The sequence below is a fragment of the Prinia subflava genome, chromosome 2, assembly GCF_021018805.1.
Source record: "Prinia subflava isolate CZ2003 ecotype Zambia chromosome 2, Cam_Psub_1.2, whole genome shotgun sequence".
In the NCBI taxonomy this organism is placed as follows: Eukaryota; Metazoa; Chordata; class Aves; order Passeriformes; family Cisticolidae; genus Prinia; species Prinia subflava.
In genome coordinates, this window is record NC_086248.1 from 788,735 (window position 1) to 806,854 (window position 18,120).

At 52.2% G+C, this 18,120-nt stretch overlaps 1 protein-coding gene across 8 annotated transcripts; it reads left to right on the top strand.

Moving 5' to 3' along the window:
• The first annotated feature begins 74 nt into the window (after nt 1–74).
• Nucleotides 75–17,485, top strand: HADHB (hydroxyacyl-CoA dehydrogenase trifunctional multienzyme complex subunit beta). Of its 8 annotated transcripts, none has more exons than XM_063422508.1 (16): nt 75–221; nt 1,908–2,047; nt 2,399–2,440; nt 3,207–3,303; nt 4,302–4,346; nt 5,250–5,349; nt 6,554–6,641; nt 8,090–8,277; nt 10,914–11,094; nt 12,615–12,736; nt 14,248–14,327; nt 14,911–14,958; nt 15,238–15,325; nt 15,407–15,481; nt 16,150–16,314; nt 16,931–17,485. In XM_063422508.1, exons 2-16 carry the CDS (start codon nt 1,981–1,983, stop codon nt 16,964–16,966), a joined length of 1,422 nt encoding a protein of 473 aa, XP_063278578.1. In that variant the 5' UTR covers nt 75–221; nt 1,908–1,980; the 3' UTR covers nt 16,967–17,485. The 8 variants fall into 8 exon arrangements, with proteins under 8 accessions (XP_063278578.1, XP_063278570.1, XP_063278639.1 ...); XM_063422500.1 differs by having other exon boundaries at nt 98–221; nt 1,797–2,047; XM_063422569.1 differs by having other exon boundaries at nt 120–178; nt 1,973–2,047.
• The last annotated feature ends 635 nt before the right edge of the window (nt 17,486–18,120 follow it).

The window sequence follows — 18,120 nt, forward strand, 5'->3', positions numbered from 1 at the left end:
CACCGCCGCCAGCAGGCTCCTTTCTCCCTCTCCTCGCTCCCCGCGGTGTCTCGGGTGTTTCAACCCGCGCCGAGCGGGAGCGGATTGCCGGAGAGGCCGGGGAGGGGCTGTGGAGGGGGCGGTGGGGGTCAGGCGTGCGGCGGGCAGCCCGGAAGGCAGGAGGGGCACGGGGCCCTTGGTGAGTGGCGGCGCGGCGGCGGCAGAGCGGGGCGAGGGCCGAGGTGAGCGGCGGGACGGGACGGGACGGGACGGGGCGGAGCGGACAGGAGGGGACAGGACGGGACAGGACAGGACAGGACAGGGCGGACAGCGAGGCCGAGGGCTCCGTCCTGCGTGGACGGGGGTGTGTGAGGGGTGAGAGGGGTCGCGAGTCGCTCGGTCCGGGATGGAGCAGAGGGTCGGGGGTCGGCCCTCAGTGGACGGGGGAAGGATGAAGGGAGCCCGGGGGTCGGTCCCAGATGGACGGGGGGAAGGTGAGGGGAGCCGGGGCGTTCGTTCTGGATGAACGGGGGAACAGCGAGGGGAATCGGGGGGTTCGTTCTGGATGGAAGAGGGAAAAGTGAGGGGAATCGGGGTGTTCGTTCTGGATGGACGGGGGACGCTGGGAAAAGATGAGGAGGTCCCGAATAGATGAAGGGACCGAGGGATTGGATGGAGGGGTCGGGAGTCGGTCCTGGATGGAGTTTGGGGGCTGAGAGAGGCTCGTGTGTGTTTGGGGTGCAGCAGGTGGGCGCTGGGAGTCCCGGGTGGGGATGGGGATGCTGTGGTGTGAAAGGAGACGGGAAGGGAAGGAAGCAGGGGCTGTTCGTGGAATTGTGGATTATCCTGAGTTGGGAGGGATCCATGAGGATCATGGAGTCCAGCTCAGCGGTGGAATCCGGGCAAATCCTGCAGGCTCTGGAAGGAGCTTTGCCCTGGTGATTTGTGCATGCAGGCAGTGCTGAGCCCTTTGAGAAGCCAGGGGAGCACTGGCTGCTGAAAATGAGGGCATTGGGGGCATTTTGGGGTGCAGGAACGGGGGTGCATCGGGGGGAGGTGGCTGTGCAGTGTGGGAGGGAGGAGGAGGTTACACGTGGGAGAAACTTCTGTCAGCTGGGCAGGCAAAATTTTGGGAACAGCCTCATTCAGGTGTGGGGAGGGAGGTCACAGGTGGAGGAGGAGCAGGATGCCTTGGAAACATCTGGTTTTGGGGTCTTTGTTGGCAGGAGGAGCCTGGTTTGTGGGATGGGAAGGGACGAATGCTGCAGGGCACGTTCCAGGTGTGGAGCTGCAGCTGGGAGGTGTCCAAGGGGGTGACTGAGTTTTGGGGAGCTGCAGAGGGCTGGGTTTGGGACTGTGTGTGTTCCTGCGCCCTTCCTTGGCAATACTTGGTGCTTGGGAGAGAAAGTGCTGGGGTTTTGACCCTCCCAAGGTGTGACAGGGGGAGATGAATGTTGACGTGGATCAACCAAAGACCTGGAGCTGCAAGGGCCGTGCTGAGCCCTGGGCAATAAAACCTGCAGATGAGGGTTTGTTTGTGGGGAAAGCCAGTTTTGGAATGAGCTTTTGTGAAAGCTGCAGAGGGATTTTTGGGGGTGGAGGACATGAATTCGCTCTGTTTGCCACGGGGATGCACAGCAGGAGCGCCTCAGGCTGGCACCAGGGGTGGACAAGGGGCAGGGGTGCCAAGGACACTGCGTCAGGAGGTGCTGCTGGCAGCGAGGCTGCCTGGGCACTGGGACAACTTTCCAGTGGGAAGTGGTGGAGCAGTTCCTGGGAGGGAATTGAGAAGCTCACTGGGCAGTATTTATTTGCAGCCAGGCTCCTCCTGGTGTGATTCTGCACGGAGCGTGGTGGGAGGTGATTCCCCGTGCTGCTGCTGCCCTTGCAGTGTCTGCCCCTCACCTTTCTGGCTCTGTGTGAGGCAGGCAGGTCGCTTCCCTTGGGATTGTTCTGGACGAAGGAGCTTGGACTGACCCCAGCCTTTCCCTAGATTCCAAAATGAGTTCCATGCTGAGCTCTGCCCTGCGGAACCTCCCCGTGTCCTCAGCGTGGGCTGCCGGGGCCCGTGAGTATCTGTAGCTTTCATGGGGGGGCGATAAACCTCTGGTTGGAGCCTTGGGTTTGGAAGGGAGGCTGGGATGTGAATCTGCCCTGTTCTCACCTTTAAAAGGCTGACAATGTTTATTTTTTTAATCCCTAATTACATTGTTGCCTTGCTTGTCCCTTCCCGCATCATATGGGGAGGAGCCTTGAGCTGACAGAAAGTGTGTCAAGTTTCTGAACAGGGTGAACCACCCCACACCCCACAGGTGGTCAGGTGTCTTACAGTGACATCATTTGTTTTTTTAACCCTTCTTGCAGAGACCAGAACAGTTTCTGACTTTTTTTTTGGACGTTTTTTCCCCTTGTTTTCCAGTTGCTCGGTCGCTCAGCTGCTCCTCTCAGTTCCAAGCTGCAGGTAAGGGGAAAACACCAGGAATCCCAGTGGGTCTGTGCTAGACAAGGCTGTTTTGGAAGCTGCCTCCCTTTCCCAGAGCCTTGTTCCACTTAAATCTTAGAAATGGTGCAGAGTGCAGAGTGGTTCAGGTGTTCCTGCAAAGCTGCAAGCAAGGAAAATGTCAGGCAAACCACTCCTCTCATTCTCTGAGTGCCCCCGGCTCCCAGCAGCCGTTCCCAGTTTGTGGTCACTGTGGTTGGGGTGATCCATGCTCTGGGGGGGTTGCTCAGGTGACTCATGCTTTGGGATTTTGGGAACAGGCCTGGACAGCAGCTCCCCATCATCCCTGGGCTTTGGGAAGAGCCTGAAGGAATCTCCAGTCAGTGCTGGAGTTCCAGCCTGGCACTGGCCTGAGGAATGATGCTGGATCATGACATCCCTTGTCTTGAACATCTCCCACTAGGGAGAGAATTTCTTCCCTTTATTCCCAAGAAATTCTTGGCTGTGAGGGTGATGAGGCACAGGCCCCATCCCTGGAAGCTTGGATGGAGCTTGGAGCCACCTAGGACAGTGGAAGGTGTCCCTGCCCATGGCAGGGGTGGCACTGGATAAGCTTTAAGAGGCCTTCCTACCCAAACCAGTCCAAGATTCCATCTCAGGTGTCCTACCTTCCCTGCCATTCACTTATGCACCAAAAGAAGACAATTTTCTCTGTTTTCTGGAAGTTTTTGCAGGATTTATATTAAAATTGCTGATATTCTTGTCACCATCCCTTCTCTCTTCACAGCCCAGGCCAAGACTAAGAAGACCTTGGGCAAAACTGGGGTGAAGAATGTGGTGGTGGTGGAGGGTGTCCGCATTCCCTTTCTGCAGTCTGGCACCTCGTGAGTATCAGAGAGGAGTAAAACACAGAAAACACCCCCTGGCTTGGCTAATACTCGGCTCCTCCTGGAAAAAAATCTCACTTGTTCATTTTAATGTAGTTATTCTTGGGCCTAAAGGCTCAGGAGGTGCCCTGAGTTGGGCTGTTGCAGTTATTCCAGCTTCTTTAGTGCAAAAATGTGTTTTGAAGAAGCTTGTCCGTGTCTGTGAGTCCTGGGAAGGGTAAGGATTTATGGAGCAAGTCTAGAGGAAGCAGCTGGAGAATCTATAGCAGATGAAGCAACAAGTTTCACAAAACTGGCAGGGCAGGGGCCAAGAATCTGCTGTGGGCTCTTCTTCCTGGATTGTTGTGCCACCACATCCACAGCTGAGCTAGAACCACACCTGCCTGTTGGGATGGAGGATTTCTTTATGGGATCACTGCTGCTTTTCTGTGGGTTTGGTGCAGTGGTTGGAGCCAGGCTGGGAGAGCTGGGGGTGCTCACCTGGAGAGGAGAAGGATCCAGGGAGAGCTCAGAGCCCCTGCAGGGCCTGAAGGGGCTCCAGGAGAGCTGGAGAGGGACTGGGGACAAGGGCTGGAGGGACAGGACACAGGGAATGGCTCCCACTGCCACAGGGCAGGGCTGGATGGGATCTTGGGAATCAGGAATTGTTCCCTGGCAGGGTGGGCAGGCCCTGGCACAGGGTGCCCAGAGCAGCTGTGGCTGCCCCTGCATCCCTGGCAGTGCCCAAGGCCGGGTTGGACATGGCTTGGAGCAGCCTGGGACAGTGGGAGGTGTCCCTGCCATGGCAGGGTGGCACTGGATGAGATTCAGTGTCTCACCCAACCCAAACCAATGTGTGATTCCTTGAAATGTTTGCTCAGAAGTTCAGTGGAGCACTTCTGCTCCATCCCCAGTTCTTGCTGCTTGCTGCTCAGTGCTCACAGGAGAGTTCTGTCCTGATTTTTGCACTGATTTCTCACACCTCTGAGTTTCTTCCTCTCCTCTCCACCTTCCAGGTATGCTGATCTGATGCCACATGACTTAGCCAGAGCAGCACTGCAGTAAGTAAATGGAGCACTGGAAGGGCTCAGAATTCTTGTTAAACTGCTGAGGTTTCAGGGTTGCAGAGCCAAGGCTCTGGGCTCGGCTCTGAACAGCTCAGGTGCTTTTATTTTTCCTGGCCTCCCTCCACAGTAGTGGGTGGCTTAAGCAGTGGGGTTTGTGTTGTTGTTGGGGTTTTTAATAGGTCGGTGTTGATGCACAGAGATGGTGGTGGTGACAAATTTTAGTGAATTTGATTCCCAGCTGTAATTTCCCAGACACAGAGATCAGAGCTGCTGCTGAGGTGTGCTCACATCTGGTGGGAAAAAGAACCTGGGCAACACAGAGGGAATGAAGTGACAACAAGGATATTGAGCTAATTCTGTAACCCTCCTGTCCCTTCTGTTCTGAGGGTTATTAGCAGAGGGTTTATTTTGTTGAAAGACAGAGAAAAATGCTGTGGAGAAGAGAGAAGGCTTGGAGAAGCCTGGAGATGGCTGCCCCATCCCTGGAAGGGCCCAAGGCCAGGCTGGATGGGACTTGGAGCAGCCTGGGACAGTGGGAGGTGTCCCTGCCATGGCAGGGGTGGGACAGGCTGGGCTTTGAGGTCCCTTCCCACCCAAACCATTCTGGGACCCATTTGATGATTCTGTGAGCCATTTTGTGGAAGGAGGGCTGCAAGGGCTATGAAGTAGTTGCTTTAATGAAGTTCTGTCATGATTTACAGTGAAATTATCACCGTGATTGTTTGCAGCCCATAATCAGCTCCACTCCCCACAGGCACATGGGATTTCTTCTGAGGAGGGGACAGAAGCTGTGGCTCTGTTGTTGCCTTGTTCTCCAGCCAAGCTGGCAGGAAGAGGATGTTGGAGAGGTTATTATTTATGTGATGCAAATTTCCTTTGTTTTGATCCTCTCCCTAGGGGCCTGCTGACCCGGACCAGTGTCCCAAGGGACGTTGTTGATTACATTGTTTATGGCACAGTTATCCAGGAGGTGAAAACCAGTAATGTTGCCAGAGAGGTGGGTTCTGTGCAGCATTTCCCTGGGCGTCTGATTTCTGCAACTGCTGTGGAGATGACAGATCCTTGCTAAAAATGAATTTCCAGTGTTACTGTTCGTTTATATATGATTTGAGAGTATGAAGTAGTTGTGTAGTATTGTCTGTTAAATGAGTTCTTGGGACTGCAAGGAAAATGATTTTGGGATTCTCTGCCTCCTGTTGAAATCCACCACAGATTTCATTTAGCTTCATTTTTTATCAGATTTTCATATTTCAATGCTGTGTCAAGCCTCTGCTTGACTCTTCCCTGCAAGGGAAGGTTTTGTTGAGGATTGTTGGTCCCTCAGCTCCTAAATACCAGTTGGACTTGAACTCTGCCTTGCCCAACGTCCTGGGGAGGAGCAGAGGGTGTTCTGAGGGTTGGCTTTGTTGTGCTATTTATTTATTTCCTTGAGTTGGCCGCTCAGACACAGCGTTAGCAGGATTTGAAGCGGGCCAGCTTTGCTGCCCTTTGTTCCAGCAGCCAGAAAACACAATTCCTGTATTATCCCCAGAGCAGCTGACCCTCTGGAGTCATGGGACAGGCAGCCTGATCTTTGCTAACCTGGAGCCTCTGCTGTGCCCTGCACCTGGATAAATCCATGATGTAACCTGGGCTCCCCGTGCAGCCTCAGCCTCGTGAATGCAAGGCCTGCCTTTGGTCACCTGCCAGTCAGATGGGGCTGCAGGGTAATTTTAACTCGGGAACAACTGCTGAACTTTCATCCAGTTGGCCACATCCCAAGTAGGGAAGGTCTCTGGGAGCTGCTCTGGGCTGCTCAGATGAGTCACTGCTCTGCAGTTTGTTGCTCTCTGTGAACCCACAGCAACTTGTGCTGAGTGCTCTAAATCACCCCTTTCACGTGTTGCCTTTGCCAATAAGGTGAAGCAAAGGTAATATTGAGTACCTGGAGGCTCTTTTGATTTTTTTTTTTTTTTTAATGTGAGGTGTGTGATTAGTTTATCTCTTTATTAAAAAACGGGGAAGGGTAGTGACTGTTCTCAGGGCAGCAGCCTCAGCTCCTGCTCCAGAGTCTGGGGAGGGGAAGAGCAGCTGCCATAATTAACTGGATGAAAACTCCCTGTCCTTGTCTTCAGCTCCACCTGGCAAGGTGTGCTGGGCAGGGCAGCTCTGGCCTGGGAGCAGAAGCTGTGTAGGTTTAACAGCCACTCTTGTTGTTGTAGGCTGCCTTGGGAGCGGGGTTCTCCGACAAAACGCCGGCCCACACCGTCACCATGGCCTGCATTTCCTCAAACCAGGCCATGACCACAGGTATGTGGGCTGGAAGAACAAGCTGTGGGGTTGAGAGGGAGCTTGGGGAATTCTTTTACAGCCCTTATTCAACTTGCACTGCTTGGGAGTGTGAAAAAACAGCTGAAAAAATGCCGGAATGGAAGGAAAAATGGGGTTATTTAGCCTGGGGAAAAGGAGGCTCAGGGGGGACCTTGTGGCTCTGCACAACTCCTGACAGGAAGGGACAGCCAGGGGGGGAACAGGGCCAGGACAAGGGGAAATGGCCTCAGGCTGGGCCAGGGCAGGCTCAGGTTGGACAGCAGCAGGAATTTCCCCATGGAAAGGGGGCTCAGGCCTTGGCAGGGGCTGCCCAGGGAGCTTTGCAGTGCCCATCCCTGGAGGTGTCCAGGGAATTTCTGGAGATGACACTCGGTGCTCTGGGCTGGGGACAAGGTGGGGATCGGGCACAGGTTGGATTCAATGCCCTGGGAGGTCTTTCCCAGCCTCAGTGATCCTGTGGGAGTTTTTTAGCCAACAAAATGCAACATGAACTGAGTGCTGTAGGCCTGCAGCAGCATCTCTGCCCAGTGTCCGTGTTTATTTGGGAGGTAAAGACTGACCATGGTGAGAGAATTGCTCCTTTCAGGCTCCTTTTATCTTTGGCTTAGGGTAAAGAGAGCTAAAAAATGGAGCCACAGCGCAAAGTGCTGGGGCTGTCCTTCCCTCCTCACTCTGTGTGACAAGGACAAGTGGGAGCCAAGTGACAGAAGCTCATGGACAGGGGCTGGAGGAGGAATGCAGGAGTAGCAGGGCTCTGTCAGGGTGAGTGCCCCTGCTCTGGCAGCGTTCCTGGCACTGTCTCTTTGTTGAATTTCTCAAAGAGCCCGATGTATTCAGCTCTGTGAGGGTTCAATGCCTCTGAGGGTGTCCAGGACCTCACAGAAAATGGCTTAAAATAACGAGCGAGATGGCACGATCGAGTGTATCTTGAAAAAGCAAAAAGGTTTTAATAAAATAAGAAAATAATACAAAACAAAAGAGCAGAGCCCTTCACAGTGTAGGGACAGGTCCCACACTCCTGCTACAACACCCTGAAAACGCTCTGAGAAGCCTTGTGCTCTCCCTTAAGTATTGAATGATTGGGGTGGGATTTTTGGCAAACCTTTCCAAGGACCAGCTAAAGAGACCTCTCAGTGCTTCTGTCTTGGCATTGAACCAAGATTGTATCAGCCCAGCATGAATTGCTAGTAATATAAAATTACAAACTAACATTATGCTAAGGGTTGAAGCATTTAAGATTACTCAACGGGTATTTTCTGTTGCCATCTGCTACTGAAAAAAACAATTTTCCTGCAATATTCTAACTACTGCCAGGAGGGCAAAGAAGTTTCTGGGTCCTTTACCTTACAAGAACAGCGAGGGGTGTGTGTTGAAGCTCTCCCTGTTTGGGAACACGTGCTGGGTGCATTCCTGCCCCTCTCCCGCAGGCGTGGGGATGATCGCGGCCGGGCAGTGCGACGTGGTGGTGGCCGGCGGCGTGGAGCTCATGTCCGACGTCCCCATCCGCCACAGCAGGAAGATGAGGAAGACCATGCTGACCCTGAACAGGGCCAAGACTCTGGGCCAGAAGCTCTCCCTCATTTCCAAAATTCGGCCCGACTACTTCGCTCCCGAGGTATTTTTGGTTTTTGGGTATTTAGGTTTAACAGGTGTGAGCAGGAAGGTTTTTTTGCCTTGATGGAGAGGATTTAAGGTGGGTGGGGTGGCTCCAGGGGTTCATCTCTGTCCTCTCCTTTGGGTTAAAACATTGATGAAGGCATCTCACAGCATTTGAGACTCTGCATTTTCTTCCCACATGTTTGTCTTCAGTAAACCAAACTTAGTGCAAAACCTCCTTCTGCAACTCCAGGACAAACTGTGCTGCAGATGACAGAAAGAGAAGGTTTTTTCCCATAAATATAAAGGTTATTCTGAAGTGTCAGAAGAATTCTAGGGTCAGAGGAATTTTACTAGGTAACCTAAGTAATCCCCTTAGTATTAGACAGGAATATCCTCAGTATATGAATTTGATTAATGCATGTTAAATATGCCTTATGATTCCTGTTCCTGGCCAAATCCTGCCAAGGGCTGGATGTGTTCAGCTCCTCTGAGGAGCATCCACAGGGCAATGTCAGGAGCAGAGTGAGCCACTGCTCTGTCCTGGGAGTGAATTGCAATGTGGTGAGGATGGAAAGGGGCAGCACTTCCCTCCTTCCCACCCTGAGCTCTTCACAAGGAAACTGCATCCATGTCATTCCCTTTAGTGGGAGTGCAGCAAGGCCCAGGTGAAGTGTGGCAGAGCTGGCATCCCAAATCCACATAAGATACGAAAATTCCAGGCCTGAATGCATACAGGATTTCCTGAGTGCTGCTGGAAGTACTAAAACTAAGCCAAAATCACCTCTGGGCTCTGCTTTTGGGTGAGGGGGTGTCTGACAAGTTTTGAGATCCCAGGTATTTGAGCTGAACCCAAAAGGCCTGATCACCCTTTGTCATGGATTCCCTGTTTAATGCACAGGCAGCTGCTCTTGACACAGTTCTGGAACCCCTGGAGTAATTTCTTACACAAATTCTACGTACATAGTTCTGTCTGTTCTATTTAGGAATGCTAGCAATGCTAAATTATGTTTTCATTATGTCTAGGGCTTAGTTAACTTTGCTACTGAACTTTAAGCTTTAGAGCTTTTCTAATTAATCAATACAGGCTCTTTATTTGCTTAAGGCACTTAAAATATTCTTATTTAAAACTGAAACTTGTGTTTCTACATAAGAAATATTCTTATTTAAAACTAAAACTTACGTTTCTACTTCATGTTTGCATAGATTTATGTATTCTAGTTTCTCTGAAGGTTTTAATCCAACCCTTACCATTTTGAGTGCTTTTGAGCCTGTGTAAATAGGGCCCAGAGGGATTTGCATCTCAACCAGCAGCAGCCTGGAGCTAGTTTTTTTCCAAGATCTTGGGAAGTGATGATTTCTCTGACACATTTGCCAGAGTCTGTTGTGGTCTGGTTGTTGCATGTTAATTGCACAGCTCTGAATTAACGAAGGGAAGTGCCTCCCTCTGACCACGGGGCTCAGCTCTGTGTGCCCCCAGGTGTCCTTGTAGGACATGAGAAAAAAGATGAGAGACTCCAAATACTTCAGAAGGCAAAGAGCATAGAAAAAGCTTTATTGTATAATTCTTACTGCTTTTTATAAGGTGTTCTGATACAGATTTAACATGATTGGTGAATAGGAGCAACACCTCTCTAATCTCATTGGTTAATTTAGAGGAACAGCTAAAATGTTTTTGAGAACTAGAAAGGCAAAACACCACCTGGAGAAAGATTGTTTTGAGGAAAGGTAGTTGTTTTCCAAGATTGTTTTGAGAAGAAGCTTTCCTGAGAAATTTTCCCTTGGGAAAAAGTTAGCAGCTGCTAGCAGGCTAAAATCTCTCAGACCTTGTGTCTTGGTTTGGAAAGACAGGTATGTATTAGGGAAAACTGGAATTTCCCTTGGAATGGAGAATGTAAAAACCCCCTCCCTCCAAATTATTACAATTGTGCAATTAGGAGTTTTCAGGCAAAAAAAAATGGGAATAGGAGTGACAGTTCTTTACTAAGAATATTAAAAAAAAAAATTACAAATGCAGTAATACAAAAAAAATGAGCAAGCAAACAAACAAAAGTCCTAGAAAACCCTGACGGAGTCAGGAATATGACCTGACACCCTGTTGGCCAGGGTGTTGGGAGCAGTGCAAATAAATCCTCCTGGAGTGACAGATGTGGTTCTGTTGGAGCAGAGATGATCCTGCAGACAGGTTCAGTGGTGGTGAGATGAGTCCAGTCTTCCTCTGAGAATCCAGTGGAAAAGAGGAATGTCTGGGGTCCCTGTGTCCCCATTTTTATCTGGGTAGGAATGGTTGGCTCCTCCACACTGGGTGGTGGATCTCACAATGGATGATGGAATGTGTCAGTCCCTGGTGAGCCTCAATGGCCCATGAACAGGAGATATCCCTCGAGGGTGGACAAAGTTGATGAAAGAAATCAGAAACCCTGCCCCACCTGGTTTAACAGCTGGGCTGTTATCAAAGGCATCCACCCTCCTCCCCCTGGAGTTACAAGAGATAAAGAAAAAGAAACCATCTCCCAACTGCTTTCTACACATGAAATAGAACACACACATTTTTTTGGTCACATAACCCAAGACACCCAGAACCATCCCACACCCAGGAGGGTTTTTTTCTTTAACCTGTGCTGTTTCCTTTACCCTTTCCCTGTGTGTCTGCAGCTCCCAGCTGTGGCAGAGTTCTCCACCAGCGAGACCATGGGGCACTCTGCCGACCGCCTGGCCGCCGCCTTCGGCGTCTCCCGCCTGGAGCAGGACGAGTACGCCCTGCGCTCCCACACGCTGGCCAAGAAAGCCCAGGATGAGGGGCTGCTGCAGGACGTGGTGCCCTTCAAAGTGCCAGGTGACAGTGCCCCTGTGCCACTGCCAGCGCTGCTGGGGGCAGCCCTGGGGAGTTCTGGGGGTCTGGGTGGGTTTTACCAGGATCTGTAATAAAAACTGCTGGCGTAGGGATCTTGCCCGGAACGCGAAATCAACAACTGGGAGGCAGAGGTCTGCAGTGAAAAGCTGCTCCCCAGCAAAAAGGGACCCAGCCTGTTTATTTTTTTTTCCTTTTATAATTTTTGTGGGTCTGGTAGTGGATTGGCTTCTGAGGTTACTACCCCTTCACCCCACTGGCCAGACCAGCTGTCAACCAACATTATTTTCAGGCTGGAAATATGTAAGCAAGGACAGTGAACAAAAACAAGAAAGGTTGTTTATGTTCCAAAATGTGAGAAAGTGAAACACTGACCCTTAATATTGTACAGTAGCTAAAGAACTGACTCCATCTTATAAGCAAATAGAAGGCTTTGAAAAATCTCAGAAAAACCAGGGCAACATAGGGATGTGTTTCCAAATGGGATATCTGAATGTGTCACCACAGAACCATGGGATGGTTTGGGTGGGAAGGGACATTAAAGATCACCCAGTTCCAGCCCTGACTCCTTCCACTGTCCCAGGGTGCTCCAAGCCCCATCCATTGCTTGGACACTTCCAGGGATCCCAGGGGCAGCCACAGCTTCTCTGGGAATTCCATCCCAGCCCCTCCCCACCCTCACAATTAAGAGCTTCTTCCCAAAATCCCACCTAACCCTGCCCTCTGTCCTATCTTTACATATCTAATTTTTTTCTTGCCAACCCCACATCTGTTACTGTGAGTTTTCTTAGTTTTCTGAGCATTTATATTGAAGTAGAAGTTCCCACCTCTCAACCACATTGGTCAAAAGGATTGTCAGTCAACACTCTCCTCTCATGGAGAAGAATGTAAAAACAATGACAGTATTTACAAAAACAATCTCTTGTTTACATGAGCAGAGCATGAGAAGTGAGAACTTCTACTTTAATATGAACGCTCAGAAAACTAGGAAAACTCATGGTGACACACATCTCTGCTGGAGAAATTTTCCTTGTAGATCCACAGTTCCATGTGGTCTTTATTATACAGTTGGTACTTTTTCATAACAGGTGTGTTTAGCAGTTAGCATAGTTGCAGATATTTGAGTTTTCTCAGTGCTCTTTATTCCTCTCAGCGTATAAATGTGTTCTGATTTAAGCCCAGCTCTCCATTTAGGCTTTTTAACCTAAATTTAAATTCTTTTCTCAACTGGGTTTCCCATGTGGTAATTTTTCCTTCCAGTAAACAGGTGGCAGCACTTTGTTTTTGCTGTCTTCTGAGGAAAAGTGGGGCAGCTTCAATTTTTAAATGCTATTTTTAGCCATGTTAAGAATCCTGATGCCACCAACAGATTTTCTTTTTTTCCCTCCTCACGATTGTCCTGAACCCCACAATTTTCAGATTTTTTTTCCCCCTGGCGTCCTGATGATGAAACTCTTGTGCTTTGCTGATTTTTGTAGTTGAAATGTACTTTTTTCCTTCACCAGGCAAAGACACAGTCACCAAAGATAACGGGATCAGGCCGTCCTCCATAGAGCAGATGGGAAAACTGAAGCCAGCATTTGTCAAGCCCTATGGAACAGTCACAGCAGCCAACTCCTCCTTCCTGGTAATTCCTGTTCCCAGCACTGTCAGCCAGAGGGGAGAGCTGTCCACCTGCCCCTTAGCTGGCATCATCTGAGAATGAGCTTTTTAACACCAGCTGCTCCTGGATTTTCCAGGTGTAACTTGGAACTCCGTTGTAATCCGGTGAATTTGGGTGTTGGATTGTTTCATTTTGAAATCCATCACAAAACCCCTGAAGTTTTGGGATGTCTGACCTGTTTGCAGGATGGGATTGGCCACTTTGTATAGCTGAGGGCAGTAGGTTTACTCTGAACTTCACAGAATCATGGAATGGTTTGGGTTGGAAGGGACCTTCAGTCTCATCCGGTGCCACCTCCCTGCCATGGGCAGGGACACCTTCCATTATCCCAGGTTTCTCCAAGCCCCATCCAACCTGGCCTTGGACACTTCCAGCGATCCATTCCTGTCTCTGAAGAGACAGGATGCAGGGAATGACTTCCCACTGCCAGGATTAGATGGGATATTGGAAAGGAATTCCTCCCTGGGAGGTTGGTGAGGCCTTGGCACAGCAGTGGCTGCCCCTGGATCCCTGGAAGTGTCCAAGGCCAGGTTGGATGGGGCTTGTGATGCCTGGAAATAGAACACAAACTTCTCCAGACAACTTTAGAATAACAATATAAAAACAAACCTTTCCTTGAAAGCCTTCAGGTACAGAATATGGCAAAAATTAGATTTGTATCATTTCATATAAGATCAGGCAATTAAAATATCCAGGCAGTATTGTCCAATTAGAGGAGCAGTTGGTTCAGTAATTCCCCCCGGCTTCTGCCCCATGGCAGCTCTCCTGCCCATCTCCTACCCTACCTTTATCATGTCTGTGATTATGTGGTGCAAAATAAAAAGTCCTTGGAGAAGTAACAGGCAAGACTAAACAGTATTTTAGGAATGCATCAGTGAGAGTTTGTTCACTGCGGGAAAGAAAGCTGGAAAAGCACTGGAAGTTGTACCTAAGATTTTAACAGCCTACAAAGCTACAAATACATGAAGAATACATAAAAGCTAAAAGTTTTGGAGCAGCCTGGGGTAGTGGAGGTGTCCCTGCCCATGGCAGGGGTGGAACTGGATGCGATTTAAGGTCCCTGTCAATCCAAACTGTTCCAAACCCACAATGCTTGTTTTTGTCATGTGGTGAGCCTGTGGCTGGTGTCATCCCGGGATTATTCTCAGTTTTGGGAGGACAGCTGAGTGTTTGGGCTAACCAACTTGTCCCAGGCCTAGCAGAGCTTTTAGGCCCCTCTGTGCTGGGTGAAACCAGGGGGAATTGTGCCTGTGGGCTGTGAGGAAGCGCTTCAGCAGTGCCTGTGCTGGCATCACTGTGATCATCCATCCCTCCAGCCACTCAGTCCAGCAGCCTTGTCCTTTGGCCCCTGTCACGGTGGGGTGTCCTGGAGGCTCTGCTGATGCTCAGCTCCTCTCTTTGTGAGGGCTGTGGGGCTCCTTGTGTGCAGGGTGGGCAGGTCCTTCACCCCTCACCCTTCTCCCTGCCCGTTCCAGACCGACGGAGCGTCAGCGATGCTCATCATGTCTGAGGAGAAGGCCCTGGCCATGGGATACAAACCAAAGGCCTACCTAAGGTAGGAGGGGCTGCTCCAGCGGCCTCTGCTCCCTCTTCCCTCTCCTCTCCCTCTCCCCTCTCCTCTCCCTCTCCCCTCTCCTCTCCCTCTCCCCTCCCTCTCCCCTCTCCTCTGCCTCTCCCCTCTCCTCTGCCTCTCCCCTCTCCTCTGCCTCTCCCCTCTCCTCTCCTCTCCCTCTCCCCACTCCTCTCCCTCTCCCCACTCCTCTCCCTCTCCCCTCTCCTCTCCCTCTCCCCTCTCCTCTCCCTCTCCCCTCTCCTCTCCCTCTCCCCTCTCCTCTCCCTCTCCCCTCTCCCCTCTCCTCTCCCTCTCCTCTCCCCTCCCCTCTCCTCTCCCTCTCCCCACTCCTCTCCCTCTCCCCTCTCCTCTCCCTCTCCCCTCTCCTCTCCCTCTCCCCTCCCCTCTCCTCTCCCTCTCCCTCTCCTCTCCCCTCCCCTCTCCTCTCCCTCTCCCCACTCCTCTCCCTCTCCCCACTCCTCTCCCTCTCCCCTCTCCTCTGCCTCTCCCCTCTCCTCTGCCTCTTTCCTCTCCTCTGCCTCTCCCCTCTCCTCTCCCTGGCACTCACAGCCCTTTTCCTGCGCAGGGATTTCGTGTACGTGTCCCAGGATCCCAAGGACCAGCTGCTCCTGGGGTAGGTGGAGATGGAGAGCATCCCCCCACAGCTCCCACAAGAGCCTTCTCTTGCCACGGAGTGTTTTTGGGAAGTGCCTCAGGAGATGTTGCATCTCTTCAGGCCTTCACGAGGTGGGAGAGCAGCCATGGCAGGAACACCCCAGGATTGCTGGGGCACCTCAGCAACAGTTCTGGGGATGGGCAGAGCTGGGCCATGAGCCCAGAGAGAAGGATGGGACTCTGGGAAAAGGGGGATGGTGCTGACAGATGCAAGACTTGTGTGTCTCTTCTCCACCAGCCCCACCTACGCCACTCCCAAAGTGCTGGAGAAGGCCGGGCTCACCCTGAGTGACATCGATGTGTTTGAGTTCCACGAGGCTTTTGCTGTAAGTGCCTGAAATCTGGGATGGCTCCCTGCAGCCATCTGCTTTGGGTCATCACCAATGTCACCCTTTCCTCCCTCACAGGGGCAGATCCTGGCTAACCTGAAAGCCATGGACTCAGATTGGTTTGCACAGAACTACATGGGCAGGAAGTCAAAGGTAAGGCACAGCCAGGACATTTTCCTCCTTGTCCTGCCCCTCCAGGGCCTTGTCCCCTCTCCAGCTCTCCTGGAGCCTCTTTAGGCACTGGAAGGGGCTCTGAGCTCTCCTTGGAGCCTTCTCCAGATGAGCACCCCCAGCTCTCCCAGCCTGGTTCTGGAGCAGAGGGACTCCAGCCCTGGGAGCAGCTCCATGGCCTCCTCTGGACCCACTTTTCTCTCCAGTTCAGTTAAACTTTGGGGTTACTGGGTTCCCTCCTGGCAGCTCCTGGTGCGCACAGCCAGGCTCTGGCTCTGTCCTGTGAGGAGCAGTGATGCTGCTTGAGCTTGGGTTAGCAAATCCTGATTTATGGGGTTAGCAAATCCTGATTTATGGGGTTTCTTCGGGAGATGAAATTTCTTTGAGATGCTATTCCCATTGTCGGCAGGAGGTGGAGATCCAGAGCCACAATCCTTGTAGAGGAAGGTGTTAACAACAGTGCAGGGCTTCCCTGAGGGGTGCAGGTGAAGCAGGAGCTCCTCTGGGGTGGTTTTATCCCCTCATCAGCCACCTGGATGTCCCATCCTGAACTGCTGTGGGCCTGGGGATGGGATTAGGTGGGATTGACTCCCTTCCAGCCAGGTGACGATGAGCTGTGTCCTTCAGCATGTCCCTCCGTGTCCCTGCAGGTGGGAGCCCCTCCCCTGGACAAGTTCAACACCTGGGGGGGCTCCCTGTCCCTGGGACACCCCTTTGGGGCCACCGGCTGCCGCCTGGTCATCACTGCTGCCCACAGGCTGAAGAAGGAGGGGGGACAGTACGGCCTGGTGGCTGCCTGTGCTGCAGGAGGGCAGGTAATGGTGCTGTGCTCCAGCCAGTTCCCCTGGGAGAGGGCAGGCAGGGCTGGACCTGCTGGGACTCTGCAGTCCTGTCTTACCCCAGCTCTGTCTTACCCAGTTCAGAGCTCCCTCAGGATGCCCCCATCACCACTCAGTCCTGTCTCTGTCCCCTGGGAGCAGAGCCCGACCCCCCCGGCTGTCCCCTCCTGTCAGGAGCTGTGCAGAGCCACAAGGTCCCCCCTGAGCCTCCTTTTCTCCAGGCTCAGCCCCTTCCCAGCTCCCTCAGCCTCTCCTGGGGCTCCATTCCCTTCCCAGCTCTGTTCCCTGCCCTGGACACGCTCCAGCCCCTCCAGGGCTCTCCTGTCAGGAGGGGCCCAGAGCTGCCCCCAGCCCTGGAGGTGCCCCAGCAGTGCCAGCACAGGGGACGGGCACTGCCCTGGCCCTGCTGCCACCCCAGAGCTGGCACAGCCCAGTGGCCTCTTGTCCACCTGGGCACCCCTGGGCCCCTGTCCGGGTGCTGTGGCTCATGTTCTTGATGCTGTGCCCAGGAGCCTGGGTTGTGCCTGTACCAATTAGTCTCATCTGTGTTAATGAGGCATTTCAGGGGTGTTTTGTCTCTCTCTGTTCCCAGGGACACGCGATGATCGTGGAGCTTTACCCCCAGTAACAGTGCTGGGAGCGTGGTGCCTCTGTCCCGTGCCTGGTGATGCCATTTCAATGCACTAATAAATCCTGCACCCAATCCTTCGTGGAGAGGGGATTTGTGGCCTTTGTCAATCCCTTTTATCTACTCAGCCAGTAATTTTTATCTAATGAGCACGCTCTATTCCACTTCCAGGAGTTAATGTGACTCTGAGTCTCTGCAGGCTCCTTGTAACTGTCTGATCCCTCTGGTAACTCTTCAGGATTTCTCCCACTGGGGAACAGAAGTTATTCCAAAGCTCTGTATGGAGGATTAAGTTTGGAGATCAGGAGAACGTGAAGCAGTGGAGGGGGGTGGGCTGAGAGGGGAGGTAATGCTGTGGGGAGCAGCAGTTCTGTGGGGCAGCAGGTTCAGTCCCAGGGGCTGAGCTGGGCTCTGAGGGGGCAGTTTGCTCCATGCTGTCCAAATGCTGTTGGAATGAGCAAATTGCATCTGATGAATGAATGTCGCTGATAGAATTGCAATAAATCAGGACAAAACCCAGTTCTGGCTGTTTTCTTTCCCTCCCTTCACCTGAAATGCTTTGTGGGCTGTTCCTGTGGTGGTGGCTGTGAGCTGACACCAGGCGTTGGAAATCTCTGAAATCGTGGAACCCCAGCTGATGTGAGTGGGCAGGGGCTCTTAAAGGTCACCTAATCCACCCCTGCCATGGCAGGGACACCTCCCACTGTCCCAGGCTGCTCCAGCCCCAGGGTCCAGCCTGGCCTTGGGCACTGCCAGGGATGCAGGGGCAGCCACAGCTGCTCTGGGCACCCTGTGCCAGGGCCTGCCCACCCTGCCAGGGAACAATTCCTGCCCAATGTCCCATCCAGCCCTGTCCTCTGGCAGTGGAAGCCATTCCCTGTGTCCTGTCCCTCCAGCCCTTGTCCCCAGTCCCTCTCCAGCTCTCCTGGATCCCCTCTGGGCCCTGGAAATGGCTCTGAGGGGTTGATAAACTTGAAGTGTGCAGGGCTGTCTTTCTCCCAAGCATTTTGGGGAAGCTCAGACAGTTTTTCTTTTGTTTCATATCCTTGTTATTTTTTTCATTTTTTCCTCATGGCTTCATGATGCTGAGGGTGGCTGCTGTTACCTGCCAGGGAACAGAGTTTCTCAAACACCTCCCAGTCCTTTTTATGACA